The sequence below is a fragment of the Ursus arctos genome, unplaced genomic scaffold (genome assembly GCF_023065955.2).
Source record: "Ursus arctos isolate Adak ecotype North America unplaced genomic scaffold, UrsArc2.0 scaffold_2, whole genome shotgun sequence".
In the NCBI taxonomy this organism is placed as follows: domain Eukaryota; kingdom Metazoa; phylum Chordata; class Mammalia; order Carnivora; family Ursidae; genus Ursus; species Ursus arctos.
Genome location: NW_026622874.1, coordinates 9,046,622 through 9,070,111, shown reverse-complemented (window position 1 = coordinate 9,070,111; position 23,490 = coordinate 9,046,622). Strand labels below are relative to the sequence as shown.

The 23,490-nt window shown below is 49.5% G+C and overlaps 1 protein-coding gene across 1 annotated transcript in view; it reads left to right on the top strand.

Annotated features, from left to right (window-relative positions):
• GPA33 (glycoprotein A33) overlaps window positions 1–23,490 on the top strand; it is a 36,949-nt gene that overhangs the window by 8,481 nt on the left and 4,978 nt on the right. Inside the window, exons 2-4 of the mRNA XM_026509462.4 lie at window positions 2,441–2,595; window positions 8,704–8,920; window positions 16,356–16,508. Coding sequence (XP_026365247.4) covers window positions 2,441–2,595; window positions 8,704–8,920; window positions 16,356–16,508 — 525 coding nt within the window. The remainder of the gene's footprint in view (window positions 1–2,440; window positions 2,596–8,703; window positions 8,921–16,355; window positions 16,509–23,490) is intronic.

Below are 23,490 nucleotides of genomic sequence, written 5' to 3'. Positions count from 1 at the left end.
GCCAAGGTCCCACAGAAAAAGTTAAGGAAGAGGCTTCCAGCCTGGGCAGTTTGGCTCCTGCATTCGTGTCCTTGGCCACTCTGGTGTATTGTGTAACGAAGCTGCAGGAGACACAGGTCCTAGGGGGCAGGCATTTGTGAGTAGTAGGTACTGATTCTGCTGGGAAGAGTCTGGACATTTCCTCTAGGACAGGGAATGCGCTCGAAACTTCTTCCTCAGCGAACTACTATGGTGCCGGGAGATTTTGATTTCTTCCTGGAGGTGAAAAGCACTCACTCTCCCCCTTCGTCTATCCTTAGGGAGGTTAACACCACCCTGAACGATTCCTTTGTAACCCCTCCTGGGGAATTAGCTGAGCATCAGATGAATGCTCTTCATGAATAGAAGGGCTCAGCCTTGAGAAGGAGAGCAGGAGAATGAGGATGAGAAAGAATCCTTCTGGAGCCCGAGGCACACAGCTTTCAGGGAGAGCTGTGACTCCTCCGGACAGGGTGGGTTCTGAACCATTAGAAAGGAGATCCCCAGTGTAGACCCACATGAGGAAGTGGAAAAGGAGGTCGTTGGAAGGTTCTAGAAATGAACTTCTCTACTTCCTACTTTTCTAATCACAGATGAGATGTCCCATCTGGTACTTTTGTCACACCCCACTGAGTAGAGAGGCAAAGATCCTATAAGAGAGAAAACAAGGGCCACGGTGTCCAAAATATTTTTTAAATCATCAAACATATATATATATTTTTTAAAGGCACAAACCTCTCTTGACCCCACAGACTCCTTTGTAACCCCCCATGTCCCTTTTTCTCTCTCTCCTTTTTGGCAAAAGCTGCCCTCTTCTTCTCATCCCACCTGCTCTTGAACCCCTCTTCCTGAGCTCTGTCCTTGCCACTCCGTGGACTCTGCTCATGCCAAGGTCCCCTTACCCCTCCGCGTCGTCCACCACATCCAGTCGTCTCCTCTCAGCTCCCAGCTCTGTGGTCCAGCAGACCAGCAGCACTGGAGTAGCTGATCCCCTCTGCTTTCAGGAAATACTTTAACTGCTGGGATTTTGGGGAACAAGTTTCGGGACTCTCTTCCTAACCCCCTGACCAGTTTTCCTTCCTCTTTGCTGGTTTCTCCTCATTTTTCCACCACGAAGCACTAGAGTGCCCCAGGGCTCCATCCCACTTACCTTCCCCATCTTTGTGTGCTTCTCTGTCTTCCGCCACATCCTCTGGCCTTCAGTGACCTCCCCAGGCCACTGTCCCCTCAACACCTCTATCGGGTGTCTAATACGCATCTCGAACTTCACATGTCCACAAACAAATTCCAGATCTTTCCCCTGAAACCTGAACCCCCCCAGTCTTCATCAACTCCATAAATGACCATTCCATCCTTCCAGTTGTTTTGGCCAAATCCCGTACCTATCCTTGCCCCCTCTTTCCCTCTAATATGTCAGATCTAATCTGCAGTCAAATCCCGTTGGCTCTACTTTCTACACACATTCCAATTTGGATCACTTCTCTCTTCCTCCACTGCCCGGACCTGTGCCCAAGCCAGTTAGCACTCACCGGTATAATTGGAATAGACTCTTGATTCGTTGCCCTGCTTCCACTCTGTTCCCCAATCTCCTCTTTCCTTTCACTCCACTTCAGCCACGATGAGCCTTTAAAAACATATGTCAACTCTATTATCTTGGCTTAAATCCCTCCAAGGGCTTCCCGCCTCCTCCAAAGAAAAATATGAAGTCCTACATATGGGCTACAAGGCCCAATGTGACCTGAGACTTCTCCACCTCCCTGCCTCATCTCGCCTCCTCCCTCCCCTCCTACCGCACGGCTTCCTTGCTGTTCCTCACATGGACCACACTTACTCCTGCCTAGAAAGTTCTCATGACAGACTTATGTGGAATAAACTCACCTGGGAATACCCTCTATCTCTTTAGCTTGCTTTCATCTTATTTATAAAACGCCTTACCACATTGAAGTGCTCCGTGAAAATTTGTTAAATGATTGACTACGTCATCATCATGACAAAAAAAGATGGGAGGAATATTTATCGAGAGCTTTCTATGTGACAGGGACTAAAAAAGTATTTAGACATATTATCCCATGAAGTTCTCCCAGCAACTCTGGGAAGTATTCGTGTTCCTATTTTATGGATGAGAGAGGTTCACGCAGCTGGTAAGAGGTGGGGCTGGGGCTCAAAGCTGGGCTGTTAGCTACCAGACGATGCATTTAACTTCTTGTGATGCTGCGGGGTGGGTATAGGGTGGACCAGGGCACACGACTGTCTTCGCCTCGGTCTTGGAGAACAGCGGGTGTGCCATGGCTGAGATCACAGTTGTAGTGTGTCCAGCTGTGGTTGCAGGAGAAGGTCCCTGGGCATTCCCTCACAGGTCCTATGGGCAACGAGTGGCTATGCTATGGCATTGACTTCTTCCCACCTCCCACTTCCGTTCCAGTCTGGGTGACTGTCAATGCCATCTCTGTGGAAACCCCGCAGGACGTTCTTCGGGCTGCCCGGGGAAAGAGCGTTACCCTTCCATGCACCTACCACACTTCTGCCTCCGACCGAAATGGATTTATCCAATGGGACAAGCTTCTAAGGACTCACACGGTAAGGATCCTTAAAAAAGTTGAGGGTATCATGGGAATGAATCCGGCCTGGCCATGACCTCTTAGAGGACAAGCACTGCAAGTCTTTCAGTAAATGTTAGAATAAACACTAGCACCCAAGCTGGACTGGGTGGGGCGAGAGTAGTGAGTGACCCAGCAAGGGGCACGTTATGCCACTTACTTTAGAAAAAGTGACATTCCCTAAAATATCCTCCTGCCGGTCAGTCTCAAATCACCTAAACTGTATCATTTGAGACAGTCATTTCTTTTGATTAGCACAGAGCTCTCCTTGAGGCCAGATCTTATTTTATAGTGTTTTGGGGTTTTTTTTCCTGTTTAGGTTCCTTTGGGGAATATAGAAGACATTTTATTTTATTTTTTATTTTTATTTTGAAATGGGTAATACAGTCCCATGGTTCCAAAAGTGAAACATCATCAAAAGCGAACACCGTGAAGTCTCTTTCCCGTCCTTGCCCCTCCTGTCCACGCTGGTCCCCCTGTTCCTCTCCACCTCCGCCCCCCCACCCCCTACACTCCCCACCTGCAGGCAAGGCCGATTTTCACTGGGACGGGTTGTTTGGGCCCAGCGTCTGTCTGATGGGTTGTATCTCTGCTGCGGTTATTACCTAGTTGAATATTACTCTAGGCTAAGAGAACCAGCGTAGTTTCTTGTGTATCCTCCCATTGATTCTTTATGCAAATTCAAGAAAATGTTAATATGTTTTGTGTGTATGTGTGTGCGCATTCCTACTTCCCCCTCTTTTTACACAAAAGGTAGCGCATTTTAGGCACTGTTCTGCCCCTTGAGTTTTTCGTTTAATATAGTTTTGGAAGAGCTCTCTGTATCAGCTGATAGAGGCTCCCTCCTTCTGGAAGGGCTTCACGGGAGTCCATCGCGAGGATACACTGTTAAAATTTAACCAGCCCCATAACGATCGGCACTTGCTTATTCCCGATCTTCCAATTACCAAGAATAACCATTGACATATGTCATTTTGCGTGTGGACCGGTATGCCTCTAGAATACGCTCCCAGAAAGGCTACGTGCTTTTATGATTTCACAGAGGCTACCCAATGGCCTCCACAGGGAAGCATGAGGTGCTCCCCCCGGCAGAGCCTGAGTGCTCACTTGGGTGCATGTGTGTCTGAGCAACACAGGCATGTGACTGAAGATAAAGCAGTAAGACTTACACCAAACTCTGAACTCCCAGTCTCCTGCTCCCTCATCAAATGGAACCACTCTTCCGAGTTTTGGGGTGGCACGTACACAAACATCCATATATATGTATCCGCTCATACATGACTATGCACGTTTACATAGACAGCACACGCACGCTGTTCTGCGCTTGGCTTCTTCTCGTAATACGTCACGGAGCTCCTTCCATGTGTCAGTACCTTTATATCGATCTCGTTTTTTACCCTGATCTTAGCCAAAAGGCCTGGAAGCGATCTGTCTCATTTTTTAAACATGTTCCATGTTATGAGCCAGTGATGGATATTTATTTCCCGTATTTGCTGCTACAAATACTGCTGCGACAGACGTCTCTACAGGAATGGTCTGTGGGCGTATACAGCACGCATAGATAGCATCCACTGCATATAAAGTACATACGTGTGGGATAAGTCATTAAAAAGAGAACCTCTGAGTCACAGGGTATGTGAATTTAAAATTTTGATAAGTAAGATCAAAGAGCTCTCATTAGATGTCATGCCAGTCTCCACGTTCCGCACAATAGGAGGACACCCACTTTCCCGACACGCAGTGTTCTCAAACTGTGTGATATTTGCCATTTTGGTAAGTGAAAAAAGTATCTCATTTTTTAAATCGCATTCCCATTTCTCTGATGATAAGAAATGGTGCATCTATTCATAACTTTGAGTGACATCTACTTTTATTTATTTTATTTTTGGGGGTGGGAGGAGGAACACATTCAAAATTTATTCTCCAACAGACAGCCCATAGCAGCAGGTAAAACTGTAGGCGTTTCTCCGTAGATCATATATTCACGAGGCATGATTTGCTTACCAGCGAGAAAGGCCCCGGTGTGATCCCCGTAACAATATCCACTTCACAGTGTAAAAACGAGGGCTGGTATTGTGCTCCACTCACAATTCTAGGAGGAAAGGCACAACTTGGCCAAAAAAAAGTTTGGATCTTAAAGTCAGGTACGATAACACAGACAAACTTTTGGTAACAGTCTTGATCCACTTCTCCACCCAGAAATTAGGGTCTTTCGTTCTCCTTCCTTTGCTAAACCATTAGAGCAATGTTTCATCATTTGCTTAATATTACATGTACAAAAAGGGGAAGTTAAAATCACAAAAATATCTCGAACGTCCCCACCATACATCAATTCAGGTTTCACATAGGGTGTCAGAACACTTCGGCAGTCGTCAAATAGGAAAATAGAGACTTTAGCTGCACAACTAAAAATTCAATGAGGTCGATCAATTAGAGCTTTCACACCCATGACTTGCCTGTTCCAACTTCGTAACCGTCACACAATACTCAGGAACGATCTTCATAATTACTCGGCATCAGCTGCACCAAGGCATTTTTGTACAAATTAGTATGTGAAACTAGGGGCGCCTGGGTGGCTCAGTGTGTTGAGTGCCCAACTCTTGGTTTTGGCTCAGGTCATGATCTCAGGGTCATGAGGTCGAACGAGCCACTAGTTGGGCTCCACACTCACGGGGGGCGGGGGCAGGATTGGAGTTGGGGGGGGAGCATGCTTGAGATTCTCTCTCTCCCCTCCCTCTGCCCCTCTCTCCCTCTCTCTCAAATATATAAATAAATCTTTACCAAAAAATTAGTATGTGAACCTATAGGAAGCATGCCTGTCCGTGAGTCTCTTCAAGAATAAACCCCAGCTCGTCCACTGACTTCAGGTGAACTAAATTAAGTCACCCGAGGCTCCCCGCGCAGGTGGCCACCCCTCCTGGCGATTCAGGAAGGAGGCACCTGGAAAGCAGAAGGGGTACACTGGCCCTCTTGGGGCTCCAGATGAACCGTATTTAAATAAGTGGCAACACATTGGCTCCCTAAGGACTCAAATCAGTTGAGGGCATCCTACTTAAGTTCCCAGGGTTGAAGGAATTATGTAATTCTACAACCTCGGGTTGTTTTTTTTTTTTTTTTAAGTACATTCAGAAAAAGAAAGCATGGATGTAGGGTTGGGGGGTCACACAAAACAGGTCCCTAAACAGATCCCAGATCTTGTTCATGTGCCTACATACAGTTGGCAGGGAAGTCTCTAGTACCCCTCTCCGCCATTAGGCTACCAGTTGTCTTTTCCATTGTGGTTCAGTAAGTTCCAGTAAGCTCTACTTTTAAAAGGCAAACATGGGGGCACCTGGGTGGCTCAGTCAGTTAAGCACTGGACTCTTGATCTCGACTCTGGTCTTGATCTCAGGGTCCTGAGTTCAGGCCCCGTGTTGGGCTCCATGCTGGGTGTGGAGCTACTTAATTAAAAATAAAAGTAAAAAAAGTGCAAACCTGCCTGCCAGAGGTAAGCATCGGGCCCCCAGGAATACCCAGAGTGGAAGCATTTAGCTTCTTCCCTGACAAGAAAGAAGGGGTGACCCAGGACACCCAAGGGGAGAGGAGAGTAAAGCCTGCCTGATACACCCTGTTGTCTGTTGCCCTGGGAACCCTGATGGGCCATGGGCACAGGTCCTATCTATGTCCAGAATCTCAGGGTAAAACCTAGAGAGGGAAGCTGCTGTCTTGAGCTTGAAGAAACTGAAAGACATCTCTTTCCCCATCACATGTGTTCAGCCAACCAGATGCAGGGTCTCACCAGGCACTTCTCTAAGCGCTTAGAGAAACACTGAAGTTCTTCTGTCGGCTGATGGATCCCTCACTTCCAAAAGGATTTGAGGCAATCCCCTTGAGAGTAAGCAAGGGCGCAGAGGAAGGGATTAAATCTGTGACCTCCAGGAAATTTTTGTAACAGGTCCAGGCAAGGGGGAGGGGGTGTCCAGGGAGGAAGCCTTGGGGCAGCTGGGATCAGGAGAGCGGCTGGGGCATGAAGAGTCCCGGGCAGAGCCAGCCCTTCAGGAAAGAGCTGAGCTGGGAAAGATCTGCTGGAAAAGATTCCCATCTCGGAATCTTCTTCCTCCCTTGGCTTTTCGGCAGTCTCATCTCGGGTTTTCTTCTGATCTATCTGACCTCTCCCCGACCTTTCGGGTACCTGGCATACCGTACTCATTCACCTGGGGCGGCTTCCTTTAGCCCACGGCTCAGTTAACGTCTAAGTCACTGACTCCCAAACCTTCATCTCCAGGCGCTCTCAGCTGCCCTGTCCAGCTCCTGCTGAGCCCCGCCTGGGTGTCCCATCGACACTTCAGCACATCACCTATAAAACAGAATGCATCATTTTTTTCTTAAAATGTTCTCCTTCTGGGTGTTTCTTCTCTTGGAAGTGACGTCACCATGCACCCGAATATTCAGGCCAAAGACCCTCACCGTTGAGGTCTGCCACTCCCTGACCCCCAGTGCCACTGGCTGACCCTGTTCACACTCCCCAAATTCACTTCATCCTCCCGTCTGCATTGCCACAGCCCGATCTGAAGACCCAGCATTTTTCATCTGAATTGCTAAGCTGATTTCTTAACTGCCTTTCCTTCTCCTGCTAAGTCATTTCCCACCCTGGGTTGAGAGCTAACTTCCTAAAATACATGGCTCTCCAGTGCTTTCAAGACAAAATGCAGCCTATTCAGTCCCCGATACACGGTGCCTGCGATCTGACAATGACGACGCGCCAGGGTCCAGGCTCCGAAGGCAGAACGTCTGGTTCGAATCCCTGCCCTGCCATTTGGTTAACCACGGAAGCTCGGGAGAAGTACTTAACCCCTTGCTGCCTTGTTTTCCTCATATGTAAAATGGATATAATCATAATACCTCCATCACGGGGGTGTTGTGAGGATTAAATGAGATAATACATACAAAGAATAGACCCAGTATGTAGCATACACTCAATAAATAGCAGCTATGATCTTTATTGCTACCTGTCCATGCTTACCTTCCACCCACCCTTCCCCCACATACTCACTCCGTTTATACTGAACCACTTGGGGTTGACCCATAGCTTCCCACTCCTAGGTCTTTCTTCGATGTTCTCCCTTTGCTTAAAATGCCAAATACATCTGTCCTCCTCCAACGTGCTCTGCCCCAACCCGCTATCCCTTTGCCTGGCCGGTTGTCCTTTGTCCTTCAGGATCCAAGGCATTGTCTTCTGGGAGCTCCTCCAGGAAGCCTTCCCAGACTTCCCTTTCTAGATGCAATGCCTCTCTTCTGAGGTCCCATTGCTAATCACAGGATGTCGTAATATTTATTCTTTGAGGGCAGAAATCACGAGTTGTTCATCTTTGAACGTCACGTTCCTAGTAGATGCTCAGTGGTGATGTCTGGCAGAATGTAGGTACTTCCAGCAAAACTACCATGTCAGGCAAGGCCCTAACGGGTTTGCATATATACTTTAATCCTCACAAAAATTGTATAAAATCGGTGTCACTATTTTTATCTCTATTTTGCAGAAAAGGAAACGGAGTCACATTTTGCTCAAGGTCGTATAACTAGTAAGGGGCAGAATTGGGACTTGTACGGAGGCAGTTTGGCTAGAAAGTAGTGATCTTAGCCAGTCTCGTGTTCTTTTTGGTAAACAACGAGTAGATCAATGAATAAATAACTTCCAACGGCAAGGGTCAAGTAGATAAAGTGGGGCTTGGAAGCCAAGGGCTGCCTAGCACGATGTGTGGCACGTAATAGGTGCTCAATAAATATTGTTCGTCTGAACGAGTGAGGACAGACAATGGACTGAAATCGAATGGGTAAGAGAGAGGCCAGAGGTGACCAGAGGTGATAGCGTGGGGATCCGAGGAAGCCCCTTTATCCATATGTGCTCCTGTGACATGAACGGCCTCCCTGCCCTGGTCTTCCAATATTTTTATTCAAAGTACATATACGTTATAAGAGGAATCCCCAATGGGCACTGCATATTACAGCCGCACGTGCCGAGAGAAGTGGTGGATGGGGGTACTTAGCACAGGCTGCGAGCACCATGCCAAGACTTGGGGTAAGACCAAGCGGTGTTTCTTCTTCCTCCCAGGAAAGGGTGCTCATCTGGCAATTTTTGACGAAAAGCTACATCTACGGGGACCTTTATAAGAACCGTGCCAACATATCGAGCAACGCTGAGCAGTCAGATGCCTCCATCACCATAAACCAGCTGACCATGGACGACAACGGCACGTATGAGTGCTCGGTCTCCCTGATGGCGGACCTGGAGGGAACCTCTAAGTCACGCGTCCGGCTCTTGGTCCTCGGTGAGTGTCTCTGTCTCCTCCCTGGGGCAGAGGGAGGCAGGGCAGGGAGGGGTGCGGGGAGAGGTGGAGCCCCCGTGGTGAGGGAAAGCCAGGGGGAGTCGTGCCCCACCAGGAGGTCAGACTCCTCCCCTCATCCCGCTGCCTGGGCAGGGGGCTGCTTCTCCCTTTTTAAGGGAGGACTATTCTGAGCTGCCCACCCGTGGCACAGTTCCCAGGCCAGTGGAGAAGGCCTGTTGGAGCGGCCCCCCGGGTCAGCCTGGAAAAATCTGCCCGTCTCTGTCCAGTGCTCTTCCTTTTCACGGCACACGTATTAGGGAGAAGGAAAGGGGAAATCATAGATCCTAAATAAGGACTCTCACTGTGCCTTCCTTGGGTGCTGAGAGCCTGATCTTGACTTTCCCGTCCCGAATTCAGCTGAGCAGTAGAACCCCTTCATACCAGCATCTCTCCACCGCGGGGCCCCAACCACACCCCGCTGATCAGGGTCTGTGGCCTTTGAAATACGTCCCCAGATGACATTCTTTTCATACAGATCCCTTGTTATTGGAGCTTATAGTTTTGGAAGAATCTGAGCAGCCATCTACTTCAGTATCTTTAGATTGTAGATGCGGCCCCGAGAAAGGAGGCACGTGACTCAGAGTCAGTTACCGGGCACATTTTAGTGAACGGCCCCTCTGGGTCTGACACAAGGAATGGCCTCCATCCTGAGAGGTAGCCACGCTTTAAACCAAAACGATGGATCATTTTTCCTTTATTTTTTTCCATTTATACTCTTAGTGGGATTTTTTTTTTTAATTGTGGGGAGCGGCTGCCTGGCTTTTGGACGCATTGTATCAATCAAACAATGTAGCCCTGAAGACAGAATAATTAATGGTCTCCTTCCGCCTTACCACCAACATGGGAGCCAATGGTAATATTTCTCCATACTTTTCTCCACGTCCTTTCCAAACATGCACGTGTGTGCGCACACACACACGCACGCACACACACACGCACACTTTTTCTTTCTTTCCTTTCGTTTGAAAAAGAAAAAGAGATCATATGATAAAGATCACTCGGCAATGTTTTATGGGTAATGTTTGATGCATCTTTCTCCAGATCAATCCCTACAGACCCACCTACGAGCAGCCTACACTCCGTCACGTGGTTGTCCTATGATTTATTCAAGTGCTCGTACTGATGGATATTCTCAGGCTGTTTCCAAGTTTGTGTGTGAACAGTACTGATATGTACAGATATATAGATATTCTTCCACTCTGGCGCTTTTATTTCTATTGGATAGATTCTTAAAGAGTAGGATTTCTAGGTCAAACACAATGCCTTCATTAAATATAAGCTACTTTCCTCAAAGCAACTTACATTTCTGTAGCATTTTATGAGCATGCCTGGTTTCCCACCTCCTTGCCAGTACTGAATGTTATCAGTCTTTTTAATTTTTGTCAATTTTGTTAATTGGTTAGGTGAAAAAAGAATTCAGTGCAGTCCAAATCAAACTGTTAATCTGGCCACTATAAAGCTTCACTTCCACCCCCCATTTGGGCCCCACCCAGAGCTTGGGGACCAGCGGTGGGGAGTGAGGGCTTGGGTCTGTCTCTTCACCCTCCTTCTTTCATCTGACTCTTCCCACCCCTGGGAGGGGATGGTGTGGCTCCTCTGAGGTCACTGTCAGGGGCAGGGGCGGGAGGGTAAAAGGGAGAAAGGCAAAGGCCTGCTCGCCTGGCTAGGCCACGTGTCTCTCTCTCTCGGCTCTCACGTAATCCCCTCCACAGCTTTTTTTTTAGGGGGTGCACTGACAGGTATACCTGACGCAGGTAGCATGTGTGCCCCCCATCCTTTTCTACCCAGCCCCTGCTTCTGGCACTCACTCCTGCTCTCTGCCTGTCCACTCTGGGCCCCTGTGGCCCCGCAAGCAGATAGCCAATTACATCATTTACTGTAGCAAAGAAACCCTGATCTTTGCACGGGGACGCCCGCTTTGTCCTGCAGTAAGACCTACACAGACATGGCTGCTGTTTTCCTCCTTTTTGGGTTCATTTTCTTTAATTATTCATCTATGCTATTACATGGTTTTGATTACAGCATGTTTATACTCAGCGTTGAGATATATATATACACACACACACACACGCACACACACACACACACATCTATCCCTCTATATAGGGGTTTTTTGTTTTTGTTTTTGTTTTCTTTTGTTTTGTTTTTTAGTTGGAGCTATCAGTGTTTGAATAGTTGGCTTTTAATACCCGGCACTGTGTAATACCTTCTCTTACTAAACTTTTCCAAAAAAGTTTTGTCTATTTTTGCACATTTATTCTCCCATGTTAATTTCTTAAACCACTTGGCTTAGTTAAAAATAGAAGTTGATTGGAATTATGGTCAACTTACATATTAACTTGCAAAGGAATGACATGTTAAAACTGTCAAGTCCTCTTGTCTAGGAAGACGGATTTCAGATTTAGTGACCTTCAGTAACAAGGGATCTCTAATAGAATTCCAGGCCTCCTGTGGACAGATGCAGAGCCTTTTTTTTTTTTTTTTTTTTTTTTTGTCTGCAGAAGGGAAGCACAGGACCTCTTTCACAACCCCGCACTCAACACTGTAGCCAAATTTCCCGTTTCTCTGTGTTCTCCTGCTCTGAAAACAGAGGGGATTTATCTTAGAGAGAAAACGACCATCCACTTGCAATGACCTTGGTCTGTGTGAAAGTTGCCCCAAGTTCATGGTCACAATAGCTCCCATTTACAGAGGACCAGGTATGGGCTAGGCATCGAAGAGTCTTATGAATATGGTCTCTTGTAATCTTTGCAACCCATCTGTGAAAGTGGGTATTAACACTCACATTTACTAGAAGAGAACACGGAGGCTCAAGACACCTGTAGAAAGTGTGCAAGCTTCCTTCAGAACACGACGGCCCAGATACAAAGCCCTGCACTCCGCCGCTGTGCAAGCCTGCCACTCCTGGCCGGTAATTGATCCTGAAGTACAAGACAACTCCCAAATTCTTCTAGGTTTACTTACCTTGTCAAAGCACCCTCTCTGTCAGGTGACAGCAGACGTGAGCTTGCCAGTGATGTTTTAGCTGGCCACGGCAGTAGCTTGTGTTCTGCCCTTCCTGGATCCTTGCTGACGGAGGAGGGTTGGTGGGGCAGAGCTGAGCCAGCCCTCGCTCGATGTGTCATTCGCCCTCATCTGTCCACAGAACACCTGCAGCTTGGACACATCACTCATCGATAATGGGGTTCTGAACCTGCTCTTCCTCGTGGGAGGTCTTTGCTTGGGGTCTGGGAAGCCCCACTGCCCTGTGAGTGTGTGCCTCGTTGTTTCTGGGTTTTCACGGGGGGCCTCTTGATGGTCTTGGACCTTCAGGAACATTCACACCCCCTCTCATCTCTTGGACGGAGCTGTCGCCATCACACAGTATCGTCTTCTAGCATTTTTAGAGCTGTGTTGTAGGTGCTCCCGACCTAGCTGGGGTGCTGTGACATTTGTCTAGGGGCTGCTCTCTGGGGGGCCGCTCAGGTCGAGGTGTGTAGCACACAGAAGGCTGTTAGCTGCTGAAATGGAGCCCTGCTCTCTGGTCGTCCTGCCTCGATAGCAACCTTGGGCCAAACACAAACAAACAAATAACTGTTTGGTGATGCTGCCTTGCCTCTTAAAAATACTAATTAGGGGGAAAAAAAGAGAGAGAGAGAGAGAGAAACTAAAAAAGAAAAACATCCGCCTGTACCGCCCGGTTTTATACTTGTCCATGTTGACTTCCAGCTCGTGTCCACGTGCTTATTTGTGTCCGTAAGTGAATTTGTAGCCGAATGGGCTGGTACTTTGCTCTTTTCATTCCTCACCAGGTAGCACTTGCCGCTGTCTTAGCACTTAGGGTCCTTTCAGCTCCTGCCACTCGGGGAGTGGATGGAGTCCCCCGTCCCTGACTGAACACCCAGCCAGTTCCAATTAAAGCCATTAGAATGTTGTGACAAATTGCTTTGTGTGCATGGCTCTTCATTTTTATTTGCGTTAGCTCCTTGGAGAGCTTTTATAAGCCAAAAAATGCACATTTGTATCTCGGTTCTATTCTGTACTTCCTCCTCTCCCACTGCCCTGGCTGGCCCCTAGCTGAATCCCTCACTTCTCTGGACCTGGTCCTTTTCTGGCTGATTCTGTCTCCTTCTGGCTTCCCTTAAATAGCTCCCCCTTTCATCTAGCAACAAGCTGGTTGAGGGAAAGGCAGCAAGACCCCACTCACCTGTGCGTGTCCCCTTCCGCCCTCCCCTCCCACGGCCCCCTAACCAGGGAACTAGCTAACCAGGGGGGCAAAGATACAAGTTTAATCTGAGATTGTGGAACTCAGTGTTTTGCTTTGAAACAAGAGAGAGAGAAAGAGAGAGAGGAAAAGAAAGAGACAGAGAAATCACTTTGTGCTATCTGTTAAGAAATCCACTAAAAATCTTTAAAAGAAAGTTTTGTTTCCGAATGGCTTTGCTACTGGGCTATTTTTAGGTGGAAGGGCTTTAATTATGCGGGGCCGCCCACACGGGCTCGGTGACCTCACCGTAAACTGAGGGAGCAGAGAGCTTCCGGACCGGGGGACCGGGGCGGAGCTCACAGAGCTGGTCTCCAGGGAGAAGCCACCTGGCCCTGGGGCCGGCCCGAGGCGCTCCGGGGCCGGGACTGGTCGTCTCCTCGGCCTCTGGCGCCCCCTGGCGTCTGAAGCGGGAGGCGCGGGCTTTGGAGCGGCGCGGTGCCCCATCCAGGAATCTCCGGGTAGCAGCTGCCTTGAGTCTGGGAGGTAGGAAGAGCCCACCCAGAACCCAAGATCTCCGGGAGCCCCGCAGACCTCACAGCCCCGCAGGAGGGGCTATTTGAACTAGAGCTGATTTGAGGTCCCAGCTGGTTTTGATGATGGGGGGCTGGGGAGGGAACCCTTAGAGAAGGATCAGGACAGTGAGGGGGGTGCCTAGGGTGAGCTGGGGTGGGAGGAGAGCCTGGGGGCTGAGGGTAAGGGCCCTGGGTGTATGGGGCAGGGGGACAGACAAAAACCGGCCACACTCCTTCATAAGGCTGGTCTCCTAGGAGGAGGTTGGTCTCTTGTTATCTCTACTGCTGTCTCCAGAGTGAATGAAGGATTTGCCTTAATAATTCCTGCTGGCAAAGCTGGCCTTGGACACGCCCAGCTTGCTTCTTTGTGCTTCTCTTCTCTATGTGCTCCTTTGCCTTGGTCTGTTCTCTCCCCTTTTTGTCTTGGATCCCAGAGAAGGCTGGTGGAGCAAAGGCTTGACTACAGTCATGCACACCAAGGGTGACGCTGGCCCGATGTGACACTTCTCGGGGCTCTTATACTCCAGGCAGCCTGTCCACCTCTGAAGGTTGTAGCCCCCTGGTCACGGCCCACCTGGGAAACAGGCTGAGTGCTTTCCATGCGTGGGGAGGGATATTCTGAGACCTCTAGGTCACCAACCCTGACCTAGAGCCAGTCTCCGGGGAAGCAGCGTTCACCTTCTCTTGCACCTGCTTGCTGGGCCAGCGGGGCGGAGGGCTGCTTGGCACGGTGGTCTGAAGGCAGCAGTCTCTCCCTGCCCCGGCTGCTTCAGTCCCTGGGGCCTGCGCCAGGATATGGAAAGATGGTTCTTCTCTTTTTTTCTTTTGAAGATTTTATTTATTTATTTGACAGACACAGAGAGACAGCCAGCAAGAGAGAGAACACAAGCAGGGGGAGTGGGAGAGGGAGAAGCAGGCTCCCAGCGGAGGAACCCAACGTGAGGCTCGATCCCAGGACCCTGGGATCACGCCCTGAGCCGAAGGCAGACGCTTAACTACTGAGCCACCCAGGCACCCCTAGAAAGATGGTTCTTGAACCAAGGTTGGGCCTCTTAGGTGTAGGGACTGTGCAACCGGGGCTGGTGTAGGGCGAGTACCCCATGCTTGTCCCACACCTGGTGGCCCTCACGAGAGCAGCAGGAGCTGTGGGGCACACACACCCAAGAACCCCTTGCCTGTCTCAGAGAAAAACCAGAACGGGCGGCTTGTGCATCCTGGGTAGCCTCCCCCGGCCACTCTGGGGTGGGGGGTGGGGGGCTGCGCCACTCTCCGCGCTCACCGACCGTGCATCCCTGCAGTTTGGATTGTACGATGGGCAGTGCTATTTACTGGGGCAAGCAGACCATCCAAGGGTCTGAAGAAAGAGGTGGAAGGATTCAGTAATAGCCCTCCGCACTGCGTGTTCTCCCCTTCCCAGCCCCAAGGACACCACCTGAAGCCTCAAGCATACTTGATGCTCCTTCCTGCCCTGGAGACTTTGCACATGCCATTCCCTCTGTACAGAGGGCCCTCCCCTCTCTCTGACCACCACCACCTCCATTATTGGCCTTGCTTACTCTCACTCTTCCTCCAGGTCACAGCCAGGCTGTGGGAGTCAGTGTCCCTTGCTTGTGCCTTCCCTGCCCCCTGCAGCCTTGCCTCCTGCCCGGTCACTGTCCAGTCACTTGTCTTTTGCCCCCACTGGACTCCTTGAACACAGGAACTCACTCACTATGTCATCCCAGTGCCTAACGGTATCAGACATTCTGTAAGCGCCCGGTAAGGTTTGTGGAATGAGCCATTCTACACGGGGGTACGGCCGTGCCCAGTGAACGGACCAGCTTGAGATCTTCAGGAATTGTGGGCGATCAGGTTAGGCTTGTGAGTTGAGGGGCCTGTTGGCCTGTTGTAACCTCCTTTCTGTAGGCTTCCCTTTCCTTGTCTCTGCCGTTCTGCACTCCCACCCCCACCCCTTCAGGCCTCATTCTCCACCCAGCACGCCACTCTGCTGCCACCCAGGGTCTCTCCAATCACCCAGTTACTCCGAGCAGCTGCATTTCATCAGCAAAACCCAGGACGAGGGCAGCGCTTAACACGAGGGAAACTCCCTAAGAAGTCTGAGTTGGGGGGCTTCCGAGACAGGGGCTTTCCCCTAACCCAGGGGCAGGCAAATGTGGCCAAATCCAGTCTGGGCCTGTTGTCCCCTCATCTTACACATGGGGGCACTGGGCACTGCGAGGTTTACCTAAAATGCACGGATGGGCCAACATCAGAAGGAGCTTACATGAGCTGCTGGAGAGAGCACTGGATGTGGAGTCAGAAGACCTGGGTTCTAGCCCCACCCAGCTCTTGCCGAGTCTCCTCTCTGGGCCTCAGTATCCCCACGTTTATAAGGGTGGTGACTCTCATCTCGCACTCAGGATGCGTCCTGACGTCCGTGCACGCTGCCTCTCTATGATGGTGACAGGCCACCGAGGAGACAGTCCGGGGAGGACGGATCTCACAGCACCGTGGCTCGCCAGTGGGCCATGACTTTGCCTGAGAGCAAACCAAGGAGTACGCGCGGGCGTCTGGGGCGGGAGGGGGCTGTCGCCGAGCCCCACCTGATTCGTGCCTTCACTCTGGTCCTTCGCCCATACAGTGCCGCCCTCCAAGCCGGACTGTGGCATCGAGGGCGAGACCGTGATTGGGAACAACATCCAGCTGACCTGCCAGTCGAAGGAGGGCTCTCCAGCCCCTCAGTACAGCTGGAAGAGCTACAACGTCCTGAACCAGGAGCGGCCGGCCCCAGCAGGTAACGGGGTCACCGGGGAACGCAGCTCCCCCGCCACGCGGGTGATTGACTAGGGCTGCCGGGGGGCGGGGGGGGGGGGATCCTGGCCAGAGCAGTCAGGTCTCCCTGAAGGGCTGCCCTTTCCCTCCCCCCTCCCCCCGCAGCATCTCTAAGTCTTCTCACGATGACCCCCACCTCGTAGGTTGTTGTGGGAAACCAAAGTGAGTCACGTAAGTTCTCAGTGGGAGCACGTCACATATGTTCGCCTGTTCTCTTTGCTCCCCGTAACTCAGTTCCCTTGAATGGGCACATGTGGATAAAAGCACTGGGTGGGATTTTAATTTTGACTGCGATCATGTCCTAAAGTATACATTTAAAAAAAAAATGTATAATTTGTCAGAGAGAGAGCGCACAAGCAGGGGGAGCAGCAGGCAGAGGCAGAGGGAGAAGAAGACTCCCCGCTGAGCAGGGAGCCCAATGCGGGACTCGATCCCAGGACCCCGGGGATCCTGACCTGAGCCGAAGGCAGACCCTTCACCAACTAAGCCACCCAGGTGCCCCTAACGTATACATTTGAGGCCTCGAGTCCAGCTCTGTGGCTCCAGTCAGGGGCGGGAATTCCCATCCCCATTCCCCGTCCATGCTAGTCCATCTCGGGGCTCCACTGAACCCCACCTTCCCAAACACGCCCTCCGTTTGTGGCCACACCCGGCTGGTGACCCGGGCTGCTGTGAGCGTCCCTCCTTCTCAGGGAAGGAGGCGTTAGGCTCGGCTGTGGTTGCCTGGAGACCTTCGTACTGGGCAGCTGGTATCTGACCTTTGGTCAGGAAACAAACTGGAAAAAAAAAAACCCTATATAAATATCTTACTGTCATTACCTTGTTGCCAACTGGTGTGGGAATACCTCGGTGGCATCTTTGGGCCCCAGGACCCCCTGGCACCGCCAGTGCTCCTGGAGATCACAACAGACAAGGTCTGAAAGGTGCCGGCTGGCTTAACGTCCGGGCGGTCTCTCCGCTCAGTGTCCGTGGAGACGAAGTAGCCAGCGACCAGTGAGGCCGCGGTTGGAGACGTGTGAGAAGTGCGCCGGGGCCGGGTCAGTCCCACCCGGTAAATGTACAGACTGGGCCTTCGGTCAAACCAGGATGAACTTTGTCTGTCTGTCCTTCACTCACCTGGGAGCAAGATGAGGACTTCTTAAAAGTAAAAAAAAAGAAAAAAAAGAACCCACCCAATCCAGTGTAAATTAGAAAGTATATTGTGGATTTCAACAAGTTTCCAATTTTGTTTACAAATTTCCGGCTGGCAAGTTGTTATTGAGTGTGTCTGGAATTTCTGGAAACCACCTGGCAGCTCTCATCTGGGTCTATGGGCCTGCATGTCTGGCCTCCGCATGACCTGGGGACTCCAGCAACGATCACCGAGGTCTGCCGTGGCCAGTGGTGGGTCTGCCCTTCCTGCCAGCAAAGTGTGTATAGGGAGACCCAAGGCTGAAGGTTACGCGGTAAATGCTCTCAGAGTCTCACAGCCAGTGGCCCTGTAAACCCGAGGATGCGTAAGGGGACAGGTTTCTCCAAGGAGGGGGCACTTGAGTCGCCGTATAGCCCGGTGGCTAAGAGCGTGGCGTGGCCTTGAATCTGGCTCCACCACGTGTTAGCTACGCGACCGTGGCAATAGCCTTAGCCTCTCTGTGCCTTAGTTTCTACATCTGTAAAATGGACATAAATCTAGTCCTTCACAGAGTTCCTATGAAGATTCAATGAAAGTGCATGTAAAGCATGGAGACCATGCCCGGTAGGTAGTTAGAAGTCCTCATGCGAGGTGTTATTAGCTATGTGTTCTGTGGGCTAGATCCACCAGGATGAACAGGGGGGCATGGCACGTGTCCCGGGAATTGTGAGTATTCTGCAGAGCCGAGGGCAGGGAGGAGGGAGGTATCACTGTAAGAAAAGCAGTAACGGGGGATCACGAAGAGCCCGTGCCTTGGGCCTGGGAGGCTGGCCTTTGCCCCAGAGGCCACAGGCACTGTCCAAGGACCATCACGGATGACTGCCCCCACTCACGGTCTCCTGCCTCCATCAGGAAAGACTTCCAGGTATCAGAAGCCAAAACTTTGTCTTTCCGTGATTCAAAAGAGGAGAAACCTGAAGGCATGAAAGAAGGTCAAGGGGAGACTCTCTCACTTACTTGGGAAAAGCTTCACGCTGCTGCGGGTTAAGATTTGGCCGGAGTCAGAGTCCGGATCTGGGAGTGCTGGCCGGGAGTGTGGTTCATGGTAGAAACAACACAAGCTTACGCCTGCTGTTGGGATGGAGCAGGGGGTCCTTCTCAGAGCCTTTGGACTCCACCTGCCTCACAGCGCACCAGAGTCGGACCCAACCCAGTTCTGATTTTTAAAACATTTCAGTCCACAGTGGACAATGGGAGAGTAGGGTTCCTCTCCCTCTGAAGACGTAGAGATCGCTTCCTTTCACTTAGTGATCGGTGGGAGCAAGCCAGCGGCGGAAAGAACAGGGACTCTGGAACAAGTAAATAAGAATTTCAGTCCTGACGTCTCCACTTGTAGCTGTAAGTCCTCACGGCCTCTCTGACCCTTAGGATCGCCCTCTGAAAACCAAGAATGGTCATTATACCCCCTTCCCTGAAGGTTGTGGAGAGGAAAGAGGCGATCCCCTGTGGATAGTTCTGAACATCCTTTGTAAGAACTTCGTGCACAGAGAGAGAGTAGGAATTTGGGTATCGAAGAAGGAGGGGGGTAATTTGGGGGCCAGAGCACCTCAAAGGAGATGGTTCTTGAAGGGTTAAAGGCTGGGCATGGACCCGGGCCACCAGCGAAGACCTTGAGGATCCTGAGAGGTGGCAGCCCGAGCTTGTTCACTAGGTTGTGGGGTGGAGAGTGGCCGGGACAGGAAAGTTCAGTCTTGCCGATTTGAAATCAGTGCCTCTGGGCGACCGGGGCCTCTCTGGGGAAATCTCTCCCCGTTGGAGCCCAGGGAAGTGGGCGGCGGACTGTCCCTGCGTTCCTCCTCTTGACCACAAGGTGTCGCCACTGCAGCGAAAACATGAGCTTTAGCTGGATTTCAGAAGCAGTATTAGGTCCTTTCCAAGAGGAAAAGGGGCTTGGGAGCCCCAACTCAGAATCAGAGCAGATCTGGAGGCACTGGATATGCGCTGGTTAATTCCAGACCAGCTTCTAATGGTCCACCGTTTCCTTTGGGGAACAAGGCCCAGAGTCCAAAGCCGGGCTTTGATGACTGGAAAGGTCCTGGAGGCAGTCTGAAGTCTTCTGTCCTGATAGACTGAATCTCACACTCTAAGGTAGTAGGAATCTGATAAGGGTTATCGTCCCCATAAGTATTCCCAGGGTCATAGAACATTTCCCAAAGTGTGTTCCTTCAAGATGCCTCTATTTTTTTTTTAAGATTTTATTTATTTATTTATTTATTTATTTATTTATTTATTTGAGAGAGGGAGAGCAGGGGAGGGTCAGAGGCAGAGGGAGAGAGAGAATCCCAAGCCGACTCCGAACTGAGTGTGGAGCCTGATGCGGGGCTCAGTCTCACAAACCTTGAGAACATGACCTGAGCCGAAATCAAGAGTTGGACGCTCAACTGACTGAGCGACCCCGGTGCCCCAAGATGCCTCTTAAAAATAAAAAAAAAATCCAATTAGTTTAGAGAATTAGACCATTAGGGAGAAGGAGTTAAGACGCAGAGGGGTAGGGGGCCCTAAGTTTGTCTCCTCCCTCAAATGCAACTAGATAGTTATCAAATCATTTGGAACACCCGAGAAATCGATTGGAGGTTCTGAGAAAACAAATACTGCAAGTCTACACGTAGGACAGCAACCGCCTTTTGGAAGGTAGGAGGCGCAGAGACTTGAACCCAGTGTGGCAGAGCTGAGTATACGGCGCTGGGGAGGGACAGTGCAAAATCAGAGCTTCTAGAAGTCTGCCGCAGTGGGGACGTGCCTGGTTTAAAGGTTCTCAGGAGTAAAGCAGGGCGGGATCCCAGGTGTGACACCACGGTCTGAGGATCCCCTGGGTTGTAAAACGAAGGGGTTGCACCTAAGTGCTGATCTCTTCCCAGGCTTAGGGACGTGGAAGCCGGCGGAGAACAGTGAGTCTAGGTGCTGGCTTTCTGCTGTGTTGCCATGAACTGTGAAATGCTGCATGGTCGTGTGAGTGCTCTCCTGGGTTGGGTCCAGCAAAAGGCAGAAGCGTGGGGAGACCCTCCCCAGGAGGAACAGTGTGGGTCTGCACTGGGGAGTCCCTAGAATTTGGAGTTTTGAAACTCAGTCACTTGACTGAGATAAAAAAGCTCAGACACAAGCAGGGTGAACAGAGTTCTGACGGCAACTGGGGAGACAAGAGTGATTGATTGCTGTTCTGTGAGGGACCACTGAAGAGTGGGGGGCACAAATTCTCAGCTCTGGGGCTAGAGAGGGGGGCCTGCCTTATCAGCCCGCCATCAGGTCTGAAGCCTTCAGGGAGCAAACCAGCGCCACCTAGTGGAGTCCGGAGCCACTTACACCAAGCTCTGCTTCCCTGTGCCCTGGAGGCACATTTCCCCCAGGGGAAGCTCACCTGACAGGCCCCTCCCCCAGAAGACCAGCACAAACAACCAGCTCTCACCAAGTTTACTGATCACAGAGGGCTGCAAGGCTTCAGCTCTTTCAGGCGAAAATAGTATTGAGCATCCATATTTTAAAATTTTGTTTCATTTTATTTTATTTCACTTATATATATTATATATTTTTTAATATATTCATATATATAAATATATGTAATATATTTATATATTTTTTCTTTCCTTCTTGTTTTCTATTAACAAGCAGAACAAAACACACCCAGGATCTAGTGTTGGTTTTTTTCTTTGTCGTCGCTGCTGTTACTGCTGGGTTTTTTTTCTTTCTTCTTTTCCCTTATGGACAAAATGATGAGACAGAGAAATTCACCCCAAAAGAAAAAACAGGAGGTAGTACTCACAGCCAGGGATTTAATCAATACGGATATAACTAAGATGCCTGAACTAGAATTTTAAACAACAATTATAAGAATACTAGCTGGGCTTGAAAAAAGCACAGAAGACACTAGAGACTCCCTTACTGTAGAGACAAAAGAACTAAAATCTAGTCAGGCTGAAATTAAAAATGCTACGACCGAGATGCAGTCCCAAGTGGAGGCCATAGAAATGAGGAACAAAGCAGGAGAGCGAATCAGTGATATTGATAAAATTATGGGAAACAAGGAAGCTGAAAAGAAGAAGGAAAGAAAACTATTAGATCACAAAGGTAGAGTTAGGGAACTCAACAATTCCATAAACTGAAATAATATTCATTGTATAGAAGTCCCAGAAGAAGAAGAGCCGGGAAAGAAGGGAAGAAGGTTTTTTTGAACAAGTTATAGTTGAGAACTTCCCTAATCTGGGGAAGGAAACAAACGTTCAAGTCCAAGAGGCACAGAGAACTCCCCTCAAAATCAGCAAAAATAGGTTAACAGCACAACAAATTATAGTGAAACGTGTAAATTAGAAAGATAAGGAGAAAATCCTGAAAGTGGCTCAGGACAAGAGGTCTTTAACCTACAAGGGTAGACACAAAAGGCTGGTACAGACCTGTCCACAGAGACCTGGCAGGTCAGAAAGGACTGGAATGATATATTCAATGTGCTACATGGGAAAAATACGCAGCCAAGAATACTTTATTCAGCAAGGCTCTCATTCAGAATAGAAGGAGAGATCAAGGGTTTCCAGGACAAACAAAAAGTAAAGGAATTTGTGAACACTAAACCAGCCCTGCAAGAAATATTAAAGGGGACCCTGTGAACAGAGAGACCAAAAGTAACAAAGACCAGAAAGGAACAGAGACAATCTATAAGAACAGTTACTTTACAGGTAATACAATGGCACTAAATTCCTATCTTTCAATAATCACTCTGAAGGTAAATGGACCAAGTGCTCCAATCAAAAGACACAGGGTATCAGAATGGATAAAATAAAATAAGATAAAAACAGAGAGAAGGAGCACCTGGGTGGCTTAGCCGGTTAAGCGTCTGCCTTTGGCTCAAGTCATGGTCCCGGAGTCCTAAGATTGAGCCCCACATTGGGCTCGCTGCTCACCGGGGAGTCTGCTTCTCCCTCTCCCGGTCCCCCTCCTTTTGCACGCTCTCTGTCAAATAAATAAATAAACAAACAAACAAGATCTTTAAAAAAACAATAAAAAGAGAGAGGGAGACAAACCATAAGAGACTCTTAACTGTAGGGAATAAAGTGAGGGTTGCTGGAGGGGAGAGGGGTGGGGAGTTGGGGTAACTGGGTGATGGGCATTGAAGAGGGCACTTCATGTAATGAGCACCGGGTGTTATATGCAACTGATAAATCACTAAATTATACCCCTGAAACTAATAATACAGTGTATGTTACCTAGCTTTAATTTTAAAAACATTTTAAAGAAAATAAGTCCACTATTACTATAACCTCCATTGAGGGACACCCAGGGCTCATTAGCAAATTAGAAGCTCTAAGAGTTCTGTTGTTAAAAAAATGTATTTGACCCTCTCTCAATGATCTCGAAATTTGCTTTGGTCACGGACTGCTTTTTTAGTACCGCATGTTAATGTCACATGTAAGCAATATTCCAGAAAACATCCTGAGGCATGAAATTCTAGGATAGGAGCAGTAGCATTTTATAGAGAATGAGTATCCAGAAAATACAGCTGTGGGTTTCAAGGGAAGCATCTGAAGAAAGTACATTGGGAAAGGTTGGAAGAAAATAACCCAAACCATCGGCTGTTATTTCTAGCTGGTGAAATTACGATGATTTTATTTTATTCTCTGTTCTTTATACTGGCATTCCAGGACCCTTCAGATGAGATTAAACTCCCTTGCTATCAACTCAAACAGCATTTCCAGTTCTAACTCTAACCCCCCTGTGATCACCCTGGTTTCATGTCTGTCGGCCCTCATGGCAGGACAGAGACTGTCTTCATCTGCTTTAGGGCCGT